Source organism: Lytechinus variegatus, chromosome 2 (assembly GCF_018143015.1).
Source record: "Lytechinus variegatus isolate NC3 chromosome 2, Lvar_3.0, whole genome shotgun sequence".
NCBI classification, from domain to species: Eukaryota; Metazoa; Echinodermata; class Echinoidea; order Temnopleuroida; family Toxopneustidae; genus Lytechinus; species Lytechinus variegatus.
Genome location: NC_054741.1, coordinates 67,201,130 through 67,214,063, shown reverse-complemented (window position 1 = coordinate 67,214,063; position 12,934 = coordinate 67,201,130). Strand labels below are relative to the sequence as shown.

The 12,934-nt window shown below is 36.4% G+C and overlaps 1 protein-coding gene across 1 annotated transcript; it reads left to right on the top strand.

The window, feature by feature from the left end:
• Positions 1-620: 620 nt before the first annotated feature.
• LOC121406927 (glutamic acid-rich protein-like) lies at positions 621-7,156 on the top strand. Its single transcript, XM_041597802.1, has 6 exons — positions 621-798; positions 1,853-1,953; positions 5,121-5,432; positions 5,683-6,180; positions 6,280-6,603; positions 6,935-7,156. The coding sequence occupies exons 1-6, from the start codon at positions 621-623 to the stop codon at positions 7,154-7,156; spliced, it is 1,635 nt and encodes a 544-aa protein (XP_041453736.1).
• The last annotated feature ends 5,778 nt before the right edge of the window (positions 7,157-12,934 follow it).

Below are 12,934 nucleotides of genomic sequence, written 5' to 3'. Positions count from 1 at the left end.
TGTCTGATTTTTCTCAAACTTTCTTTGTTCTTATAATTTGATTTTTCTGTTTTGACACAAACCTACTTGTTCCAAAGGTTTTATTCACCTTTAAGGAATTTTTCGACGGTAAATACTCGTATAAGTGAGGAAGGGGATATACAGGGAAACCCGTGAGACATCCTACATGAGCAGAACAGAAAAAGAAATGAATGGACACTTCCAAATGAAATTAATCGAGTAATAACATCTTCATAAATTATAGGGGAAATAATTAGCATTACGATATTACGAACATGATGAAAGGATCTCTCCTTGACCCATTAAAATGAGAGTAGTATCACTCGTCAGGCCTTTGTATCTTTATATACTATATTTATTCGGAATAGAGTATCTGAAACCCACATGATTTAATTAATTCCCGGGACCTATATACTTATTCTCCCTTCAGTGCAATGTAGTAATCCAAGAATTTTGCGGACGCGAATGTATTATTACGTCATAAGCAATTTGCGCACCCCAAGAGACAAGCAAAGGTTTGTTTATATTTTCTTATACTGCTATCAGTGTTCTATTGTGTTACTTGCGAATAGCATTAGCCTATAGTTCTTTACAGTGTTTCGAAATTTATCTCAATTAAAATGGGATGCATTCGGAGCAAACCGATTCATCGTCAGGATGAAAGCGAGGATGAGTACGTCTTCGATAGCCTTGATGAATCTCCATCTACTGGATGCAAGCTGAGCATCGTCAAAAGTGAATCCACTGAAAACTCCTCTGACGTCAGGAGCCTACCAGAGAGATTGGATATTGGGAATGGTAAGCATATCATACCTCAAAATGAATTTCGAAAAACAAAAACGGATTAAAACTAGTTAATTTGTTCATAATTTCATGTTTTTACGTACTCAAAGAACAACTCTAAATTAAGATTGACGAAAAATACATGGTATAGACTATAGAGTGTTAACTTCAATATTAATTTTCCGGAATCATAAATCAATCTTAGATCCCCAAAGCAATAGTCTTTAAATTATTGAATTGCAAAATTGCAATTTGTTGATGATATGGTTGTTCCATTATCCATTATATTAAATCAGTTTTCTTCAATAAAGTTGATGTACATATGTTGTTATGTTTATTGTCGTAAGATTTTTTTAAAGTAAAATATTACAAATCGGAAGTATGTAGGTCTATAAGAATCGGGATAAATATAACGTAGAATTACGTCTGGTATCCCATATTCTGCTGTATCCATGGGGAAGTTTATAGTCATTTTTGTAAATGTTTTCTTGTAAACATATGGTAGATTATAAATGCCATGATTAGGGGGGTGAGACTTTATGGACATGTTAATAGCGCGGGAGAATGAAAGGATGAATGATGAGATGAGAGACACACATTTTTTTTTCCAAAATAAGATGAATATAGATTAAGATTAACAATTAAAGGTATGATGTGAATTCGTATAAATCTTTGATTTATGAATCTGTATGTTTTGTCTACCTTCAATATAGATGACACTTTTCTATGTTGATTTTAAAAGAGAAGAGAGTTTACCCAGGGCTCTGGGAACGGTTTTTAAATAGGTCACTGGTTTGCTAAAAAGCCAAAAGAAAAAAAGTTTTCATTAAAATTGAAGGCGATTTGGGGTCAAATATTAACATTTTAGAATATCAACATAATTTCCTGGGGGTGCCACCATTAATATACACAGCAACCCCTCCCCAAAAAAATCTTATTCTATGTATTATTTAATTGTCATGATCATTCAAGGATTTTTATGGAGTATGAAGAATCTTACAAACAAAATCGTCATTTGCTGATGTAAGAATACAAATGATTCATTAACTTATTTTATTTTCTGATGAAGATTATCATGTTGCGATCACCCAACGAATCGTTTCCACCTCAAACGATAACAATGAGGAATCTTCTGATGATGTCATGACAGAGAGAGTACAACTCATCAGGGTATGTTACTTCAGTCCAGGGGCATGTTGCATTAAACTTTTGCCATGAAAAAACTCTGGCATACAAACTTATTCCATCGACATTATATCAAATTTTTTTTTTTCTTTCACCCTTAACAGGTTTGCATTTATTTTCCAACAAAAATCTCACATTCGGTTACAAAGCCATATCATCATCATCATCATCATATCAGCCATGTTCAGCCCACTGCAGGGCGAAGGCCTCCTCAAGTTGGTGCCAAAGGTGCTTGTCTTGTGCTGACGCAATCCAATTTATACCAATGAATTTTGTGAGCTCGTCACTCCATCTCAATTTCTGTCTATCCCGACTTCGTGATCCTAGCCATGGTCTCCATTCTGTGATGCGTTTGGTCCACCTATTATCATGTGATCTTGCAAGGTGGCCAGCCCATCTCCATTTCATTGATTTAATTGCTTTGATTATGTCTATTACTTTAGTCTGGTTCCTAATCCATTGTATGGTTTTCCTATCGCATTTTGATATCCCTAGCATTATACGTTCCATACTGTGTTGAGTGGTTTTTAATTTCTGTTCCATTTTCTTTGTTACAGACCAGGTTTCGGAACCATAGGTCATTGCCGGTATAACACATTGATTAAAGACTTTTCTTTTAAGGCAAATTGGCATATTGCTCTTCATAATGTCATTGAAATTCCCAAAAGCGATCCATCCGGCTCTCGTCCTCCTTTTAACTTCTTCCAGTTGTTCATGGTCCATTCTGACATGTTGCCCAAGGTAGATATAATGATCTAATCTCTCGATTTCAGAATTATCCATTATGATTCTTTGCTCTGTAGCAAATTTGTTGAACATTACTTTTGTCTTTTTCATGTTGATCTTCAGCCCTACTTTATTACTTTCACAAAGCCATATAACATTCTACAAATACAGTTTCAACGTTTCAGGCAAATTGTACATTTTTCGTTTTCCCTTTTTCACAAGAGCATTATTGTTATCAATTCGTATTTTAAGTTCCACAATCTTTTCTTCCTTTGATCTGTTCCCTTTTCGTTCCTCAGAATCAACATTTTGTATATGCTCCAGAAAGCAATAGACATGATATCATCAATACTTTTTTCTTGATAATTTTTCAACAAAGTATTAATGTCAAAGCAAAGTTCTACGTTATAAACATTCTTAACCATCATAAACAGATTATCGAAAAAAGGAATGTTCATTTTGCATTTCAACAAAACATGAAGTAAGTCTTCTGTGCAATTACAAGCTTCACACTTGTCAGAATTGCTAAGCTGCCATAAAAACAACATCCTTCTAGTAGGAATCAAGTTATACAGCATTTTGAAATTAAACTGTTTCAATTTGTTTTCTTTTGTATTTTCTAGATTTCTTTGAAAGATATTTTTCCAATTTATGTAATCATCAGTTAAGTTTGTCCAGTATGATGGACCATCACTACTTCTTTCATATGTTAATAAGATATGATAAAACAATTTACTGGAACAAAACTTCATTTCTTTTTCTTTTTGACGCACTGGTATTTTTGGAATTTCTAACAAACTGGTTTCCTTTATATTATTCATCCAAACTTTCGGTACTGCCTTTTGTAATTTGGAATAATCAAATAGGACTCTCGCCTTTGTTTTTTCAGCATGAAAGTTTTCTTTCAATTTTGAAAGAGATATAAATTTACCTTCAATACAAATATCTTTCAAAAAAATTATATTACTTGAGTACCAATCTTTGTAGAAAAGTGGCTGATTATCATGAATATACCATAAAATCTGATTATTTGAATGAATATCGTCCTTTTTGATATTTCCTTTAAAATATGACCACGCTTTTATCATTTCTACATAAAACCATGGCAATTTGTTAACAAGACATTTTTCTATCATGTATTGATCAATAGTACAATTTAGAAGGAGTTTGAGACCTCCAAGTGTTTGAAAGTATATTAATGCAAAATCCTTCCAGTATCCATGTGTGTCATCAACTATTCTAGCCAACCATTTCAATCTAAAACTCTGTATCAGTTTCTGAATATCAATCATTCGTACGCCACCATCCTCGTAATCTCTGACAATCATTGCTCTTTTCACTTTGTCAACTTTTGATTTCCACAAAAATTGATAAATTATCTTTTCTAATTTCTTAACAACATAACTGGGTACTGAGCAAAACATTATCAGGTGAACTATTTGACTAACAAGTAATGTCTTAATTATAAGGACTCTACCAACAATTGTAAGATTTCTCCTCCTCCAATTATCTACGATTCTCTGTATCTTTTGTAGCTTTGTTTCCCAATTCAGTTTGACAACCAAGTCTAAATCATTATCTATGTGAACTCCCAAGTATTTAATACAGCCATTTGTCCAATGTAACCCAAAATTTTCAAAGTTCCAATAATTCTTTGTGGAGCCTAACCATTTCAGTATTGTTTTGTCTTTATTAACCACTTATATATCATAACACATTATATCAACATATGAAAACAAATTCTGGCCAAAAAATGCCAAGGTGTTTCTTTTATGCAAGAGGTCCCAGACCGGCCGATCCAAAATGTACCAGGGGGTACTTCACCCCCTCCCCCAAAAAAGGTAATTATAATTCAGCAAAATCAACAAAGGGTATTAACCCTCACGAGGAAAATTTTCCAGTAATACAAAAACAAAATAGTACAAAATAATAATAATATTAAAGACTGTAAAGTATATGTCATAACTGTGTATCTCTTCGATTTTTATCAATTTGAAATAAATAGACAAAACGTACAACGCTCATTTATAATAAACGTTATACGCATAGTGATTTTGTGGGGTAAGAATAAAACAAGTTTACAATATCGATCTTAACCAAATTAATGATTCTACCTAAAACTCTTCCAAAGGTGCACCTTTCATCAAGAGAATGAAAATGCTCTTTATATTTTAGAAAATATTGCGCTTTTGTAATTAGTGACATTCCTTTGTCTTTCAATCTTTCGATCGCTTTCATTTAACTTATATGTATTTATTACTCATATTGCTTTCAAATTAATGAAACACGTTTCCTCATTCTATTGCCTATTACGCATCCACGTTCCTGCAGCATTTGTGATTTTGTTCTTTTAATTTCTATGCCTATTTCTTATCAAATCAGTTATTGTATTCTAGCTGATTCTTGTAATCCTGAATGTTATGCAGGATATTGCCGACCTTCAGATGGCTGATTTAAGAATGGCAAGGGAAAGGTTTCACAGAACCATTATCCAAAGAGATGCCAGGAAAGTAGTTGCCTTACTGAAGAGTCAATCATCCACTGATGACACACAGATTGATGGAGAGAACGAATCTTCTGCACAGAAAGTTGCACTCTGGCAATTAGAGGAGGAGGAGCAGAAGACTGAGGAGGAGGGGGACAAGGGGAAAATGGAAGAGGAGGATGAGCAAGAGGAGGAGGAGGAAGGGAAGAGCCTTTCCGAAGACACAGCTGTACCCGAATTTAGATATTTTCAGGTTTGTTCTTTAATTATTGAAACTTTCTAGAAAGTGATACTAAAAGAGGATATCAGCCTCACCGATCTACAGACCAACACTGAAGACACTATACTTGGAACTAAATTCAATTTCATTCTTAGGTTTGAACCACAAGTAGATTGAGAAACAACATAATTAGTGTACAAGCAATGCATTTATATTATGTAGATTATAATAGATTATTGTAATATTTCTAAAAGACTACAACCAATTTGATCTTATATCGCAGGATATCATCGCCTCTCAGATGGAAGAACTGAGAGATGCGCGGGAGAGACTTCATCGATGCGTTATCATGAGAAACGCTATGAGAGTGGTGGAGGAACTGAGGAGACAGTCTACGAGTGATACGGAAGAGGAGAAGGAGAAAGAAGATGAAGAGGAGGAGGATCAGGACGAAGGAAAGGAAGAGGAATCCGACAAGGATAATGAGGATGACGAGAACGAGGAGGATGACCATAAAGACGACGACGGAAAGGAAGAGGAGTCTAGCAAAGATAATGAGGATGAGGAGGATGACGAGGACGGGGAAGGCGAGAAGGAAGATGACCATGACGAAGACGAAGGAAAGGAAGAGGAGTCTGACAGGGATGATGGGGATGACAATGGAGATAACAAAGGAAAGGAAGAGGAGTCCGACAAAGATAATGAGGAGGATAACGATGATGACCGAGGAAAGGAAGAGGAGTCTGACAAGGAGAATGAAGATGAAGCGGATGACGAGGAAGTCGAGGAGGAGGAGGAGGATGACAATGAAGATGACAAAGAAAAGGAAGAGGAGTCTGACAAAGATAATGAGGAGGATAACGATGATGACGGAGAAAAGGAAGAGGAGTCTGACAAGGAGAATGAGGATGACGAGGAAGTCGAGGAGGAGGAGGATGAAAATGAAGAAGACGGAGGAAATGACGAGGAGTCTGACAAAGAGAATGAGGATGACGAGGACGAAGAAGACGAGGGGGAGGATGACAATGAAGATGACGAAGAGGACGACAAGGATGCGGAAAATGACGAGATTGATGAGGAAGCGAATCACGACGTTGAGAAGGAGGAGGGAGAGGAGGATCGAAAGAGCAATGAGGAGGAGGAGGAGCAGTTTCATGATGAAGAAACAGACGAAGACGCAGAAACCGATTTCAGCTACTTTCAGGTTTGTTCTTAATTCATTCTCCTCAACATTCAGAAATACGTTTGTGCCTTTTTGGGGTGATAATTTAAGGGCTCTAAAATCATTGATATCAACTAGAAAATAGAAATGAATTAGATGGGCTTTATATAATGCCTTATGGAGGGATGTAAAATTTTCAGATTCCAGTTCAATTCCACACAATTTATGTTTAACGGAATGAGTTATTCTGTATTCTAAAAGAAGGGACTCTTTCAGTTTGAAAAAAAATGGTTCTAAACCTAGATAGTAAGATCTTATTTATACTTGAGTAGGCCTGTTGATGATCATAATCAAATTTTACATTGATTCGCAGAACATGGTCCAGGCTGAGAAAGAAGAACTGAGAGCTGCCTTGGAGAGAATACACAGGTGCGTTATTAGAAGAGACGCATGGAGAGTAGTGGAGGAACTGAGGGAACTCTCCCTCAGTGATAAGGAGGAGGAGGAGGAGAAAGACACGGACAAAGGAAATGGGCAGTATGAAGAGGAGGAAGAAGAGAATGATGAAGAAGAGGAGATGGACGCCGTCGAATAGACAGAGCAAGTAGATGAAGATGAGAAGAACAGGAAATCTGAAAAGAATAGCGGTGTCGAGAAGGTCGATGAAAAAGAGAATGATTATGCTTATCAGTGGAGATCTTGGGGGAAAATCGAAGAGGAAATTTGGAAGGAAAATGGCGAGGGGGAGCAGGACGGGCGCCATAAAGAATAATCAGTCGTTCTCCATTTCCTAGGTTAGTCGCTTAGTTCTTACAGAATTATGACATTATCGATAAATCGAACTTAAACTTAAAAGGGTAAAATTAGAATTAAAACAAATATCCTTTTCTGAAATGAAATGAAAATATTTCTCATTCTTTTAATTAGTTCAATTATAAATTGTAATTATCAAAACTTGTTTAAACATGATAGAAAACTGCTTCTTACCATCACAAAATTATATAACGAAACAGTAACAGATTACCTTTTTAAAATCTCATGTTGCAGGATACGATCGAGTTGAAAGAGCTAATTATTGTCAAGCAATATCTGCGTCATTACAAGGGATGCGTTGAGAACAGTGGACGAGCTGAAAAGACGATCTTCCACTGGTATGAAGGAGGAAAATGAGGAAAAGAATGAGAAGGAATTGGGGGTTTTATCAACATTGTAATCTGACAAGTCACATCAGACAACTTTCTCGATTTCGATTGACTGAAAACCAAAGAACATTGTTCAACTGTTGGACAAACAGACTCTGTCGGATAACACCCGACAAGCTCCTTCTAGAAACGTTCCATGGGAAAAGAAGAAGAAGAGGGGAAAAGGGGAGGAAAGAAGGGGTCAAACGAGAAGAACGACGATGAAGGTGATAACGAGGACTAGGAGTAAGAAAAGAAGGAGAGACTCGACGAAGCAGATCCGGACGAGAAGAATGATTATGAAGATGTCGAAGAGGAAGGCGATGATGAGGATTGTGACCAGTAAGGCAAATAGAACAACGACGACAAAGAGAAATAGAAGATGAGTACGGAGATGAAGATAACTAGGGTGGGGAGGAGAAGGACGATGGGAGAGTCAAATAGACAACAGTGGATATGGATGGATAGAAGGAGACAATTAGAGGACGGATGAGGAGGGAAAAAAAGATGACGAGATGAAGGCAGAAAGGGAGAAAAGGAGATGGAAGTAGAATTACAATATGATGATAAATAACAACTGTGATATTCAGGTTTGTTTATTACACTCTTTGTTATACCATATGAGTTTTATTTTGTAAATGAAGTTTAAATAAATTTTAAGAGTTGATTGATTTATCTGATGTTTGCGAATACAAGTTTACCCCCCATTCCCCACCCGAATCAAATTCCAATGATAAAACATAACCATTAATTGTACTCACTTCAAAATATATACTCGGGTTAAATTGAAAAAGAAAACAAATATCTTAGATTAAATGCCCGTCGTAAGCACAATATGTTTTTGTAAATCAGTGGCAGTATTTACCACCATTTTTTTTAAATGATTGTTTATCAAACAGTTAAGAATGTCAGTCAGACTTAGGATGACGATCAAATGGCATCATCTTCAAAGATTGGTATCATGTTAGAGAAGTAGGAGCCCATTACAATGATAACAAGACATCTAAAGTCATCTATAGAGCGAATACTGCTGATTGCAGTCCGCCAACAACAGAATTCTTCAAATCTAGTTTCTGGAGATATACCTCGAACAAACCATGGATCTACCAAGTCGTACATGCCCGCGTCTGAACCTTGATTGACCAACCAATGTTATGAACAGTGAGCCTGGATCATTTTGACTGACCCAAACCATTAAATTGTCTCAGAAGACTTAAAAAACATCTCCATCTTATAGAATCATGATGAACAATAAATCTGAGCAGATGAAGTCCTAAATATAAAAGGGTTAAGCTAGCCAAAATTAAACGAATTGTTCCTTCTCTCGTAAATTTTTATAACAGACCTGTATGCATGTATGTACTGAAGATTGGGTGCCCCATAAAACAAAATTTCAATTGTAAAATAGAGTGGGTGAGAGAGAGGGGAGGTGGATAGAAAGACAGGGAGGGGAGGTAGGGAGAAGTAGAGAGGTGTAGAGTTAATGGGTAATAGATTAACAATTTTGGGTGATCCGATATTAACAAAAATATATATTGATAATTGATTCACTGTCTCCTTTTCACTTTGTAAATAGATGAAACAATTAAATATATAATGATTAATTGACAAAATGTGGTGGAGAGGCGTCAACACCCCCTAAAAAATCACTTTAAATAAAGACAAATATAATAAAGGGAGAGTGAAAATAAAGTTTTCAGTATAAAATGGATCATCTCTTAGACATATGTAATCTTAGGGGTACTTTTTATGTTATACTTTAATGTCTACCAAATGTGATGTACAGGTATTCTATCACTCTTAACTCTTTCTATTTTACTTTCCCATTTCCTCATTGTTATTCCCTTCATCCTCTTCATCTCGATCTCCTCCCCATCATCATCATCATCGACCCCTCCCCCATTGTCTTGCTCCCCTTCCATCTCTTTCCCTCTCTGTTTTGCCTGCCTTTCTTTTACTTTTAATTATCTGTTCTATTCTGTACGAAATGAAAATTTTGATTTTTTTTAATCATGAGAAACCCTTGAGAAGGAAAACCGAACCATATACAGTAAATCATCAATTATTAGAACATCATTTCATATCTTCAGGTCAAAAACCTAGTAAAATATTACATCGCCAATTTAATCTGATGAATGGGTCTTTAGTTTTAGGTCTATACACAATATTATGGTTCAAATTATGAAAGGGAAAATAAGTCTGTTCATCTGGGATTACTATTATTGAAACGGAGAAAAGCTTCACGTCCGATCCGCGGTTCACGAATAATAAGCCCCTATAACACCCACCTCCCCCCCCAAAAAAAAAATAAATAAAAACATCGACATCATAACCACGAATACTCTATTATAGTCGCTTAGGAGTATAATTCTTCTCAATGTTTCAAATAGTGACGAAATCAAAAAATTTCATAAAAATATCACTTGAATTTGGGATCATAATCATGAAGGGATAGGTAAATAAGAAGCTGAATAGTAACTTAGACGAGGTATAGATGAGAAGAAAAGATAGCAAGAGATTGGAGGAGGAGGAGGAGGAGAAGAAAAGGAACTGAAGTGAAATTGGAAGGAAAAAAAGAATATAAAGGAAAAGCAAATGATGATAAAGAAGAATAAAGCTGAATGAAAAAAGTGGAAGAAATTGAAGAATATTATAAAAAGAAAAATTAAATTTAGACGATAACTATAAATAAAGAAGATAATCGAAAGAAAAAAAAAAACAGTGGAAGAGAGAGAAAAATGAAAGACGGGTTTGCTGCATTACAAAAAGAGGGGGTTAACGTTGAGTTTACTTTCTTATTCTCATTAAAATGGATCTCAGTGATAAAAGAAAAGACAATAAAGCAGGCAGTATAGGAAGCGAAATCAGTCCATCACTTTACCTTTAATTTTCGTTGGCTATACATCTTACAGTTAAACACTATTAAACAGCTTATACAGATCAAGGGCGGAAATCTCTCCTTAAAGGTAGGGAAGGGGACCAGGGCTCGAAAATGTGACAAGCAACCAAAAAAAAGGTTATCACCCCAAATGTAAGATCATTTCGACAAAAAGAAATTTGACAAGAAAAAAGGGGGGGGGGTATCCCCCAAAATGTAATGTCATTTCGTCCAAAATACATGTTTTAATTCGATTTTGAATGATGTATTATTTTGTTTCCATCCTAAGAGACCAAAAAATAGTAGGGGGCATTTGATATTGTGTCCCCCCTAGGACTTTTGCCCATGATACAGTTACGTTTGCCGAGACGTCGGTGCAAAAAAATATAACACTACATAGGCATAGAATACCGCTACCGCCACCAAGTGTCACATCACAGCAAGAGAGATTTATGCGTATTGACTGAATGCCCCCTTTTGAGCACTACGATGAGTCACACAGAAACATTACACACAATGGGTCTGTGCTCGTTGTATACACGATACCCCATTCGCACCATTCACCTGCTGCAGCAGTGCTTACCATATACCTACCAGCATTGCACCCATGCATTAAACCCGACCACACGACAGCGTTCGTATATGTTTACTACGTAGTACACTCTGTGATGGAGATTTGCCTCTACTAAGCATTTTTGGCTTGAGCAGTTATGGGTCCTTTATTTTCTATTCAAAACATATCTATAACGTCTGGTTTGTGAGTACGGTATCTTTATCTTGATTGCTATGATTTTAAGAGAGGCCATTGCTAATTTGAACGACTTCCAGAGAAGTGGGCGTGTACCCAGGGTCCGAGGGAGGATCGAATGTCGTTACCATCGGAGATTGGTAAGTCAACATCTACCGTAGATAACCCGTCTACGCATTTGTAAGTATATTGCGGTCTATTAGTTATTGGTTGTTTTATTTATTTAGAAATTAACTGACTAATAGCTGTAATACTAGTAGGCTATGAGAGCACTAACGGATCCAGGGGGGGGGGCACATCCGGCCAGTCCCCCTTTAGACTTATAAGTATAATCAAAATTTGTATTATAGATATGCCGTTCTAACACAAGTGTGCCCCCCCCCCACTTTGTAAGCGAGTACCTTCTATATTTTTTCCTAGTCGAATTTTCCTCGGGAAAATGTGCGCCCCACCCCCTTTGGAAAATCCTTGATCCGCCCCTGAACAAGAGGTAATGATTGCAGTCTATTAGTCTGAGTACTACTCTAGCCTGTCTTTTGTATATATATTTTTTTAATAATATTCAATGCATCTAATTAGATATTTACAGAATGATATCTATGATAGGCTGCAACAAGAGGTAATGATAAAAGCCTGGCTTATTTTCCTTGATTTTTAGTGGTAATTGCAAATTTTACAATCAAGCATTATATTATCTCTTTGCAATACAGGAAGTGTGAAAGGGGTGTGGGCATACCATGAAAGCAGAAAAAAGGAAGAAAATCAAGCTAAATTATCTGTGCCTCCTGAAAGAAATGAAATTCAAGAGGACATTCATAAAAATAAATAAATTTTGAAATATATTACCCCCCCCTGATGGTAGGTATCTGCAATGTTATGTATTTTGTTTGAAGGTTTGCATGGTGGCATGTACAATTGCTGATGTGGTTTACGGTATATGGAGTGTGATAGAAACAGTGGATAGAAGAAGAGAAGAAGTGGATAGGCGAGAAAGTGGAGATTTGAGAATAGAGTATTCTTTCTTGAAAAAATAGTCCTGAAAAGGACTGTAAACCAGAAGGAATGTTGAGTGAGAACAGCTTGAGTAGTAGAGCTGATGAGGAATTGCTGGCTTGAGTCGGCGAGTAGAGATGATGAGTAGTAGAGAGACTCGACGTTTCGGACAGGTTGACTGTCCGTCTTCAGGAGAGACGGACTGAAGACGGACAGTCAACCTGTCTGAAACGTCGAGTCTCTCTACTACTCATCATCTCTACTCGCCGACTCAAGCCAGCATCTCCTCATCAGCTCTACTACTCAAGCTGTTCTCACTCAACATTCCTTCTGGTTTACAGTCCTTTTCAGGACTATTTTTTCAAGAAAGAATACTCTATTCTCAAATCTCCACTTTCTCGCCTATCCACTTCCTTCTCTTCTTCTATCCACTGTTTCTATAACACTCCACATGGTGTACCGTAAACCACATCAGCAATGTTATGTATTTATCACATTTTATGTCATCACACAGTTTTCAGGTTAACCATGTCCAGACCATGAAATGTTTTTGTACTCTCCCTTTTAGGCTTG

Bases quoted from the DNA above. Each gene is read 5' to 3' on its own strand.
- LOC121406927 (XM_041597802.1), top strand. From the start codon at position 621: ATGGGATGCATTCGGAGCAAACCGATTCATCGTCAGGATGAAAGCGAG. The intron at 5,433-5,682 runs GTTTGTTCTTTA...CTTATATCGCAG, and splicing joins CCGAATTTAGATATTTTCAG to GATATCATCGCCTCTCAGAT. The intron at 6,181-6,279 runs GTCGAGGAGGAG...GACGGAGAAAAG, and splicing joins ATGAAGCGGATGACGAGGAA to GAAGAGGAGTCTGACAAGGA.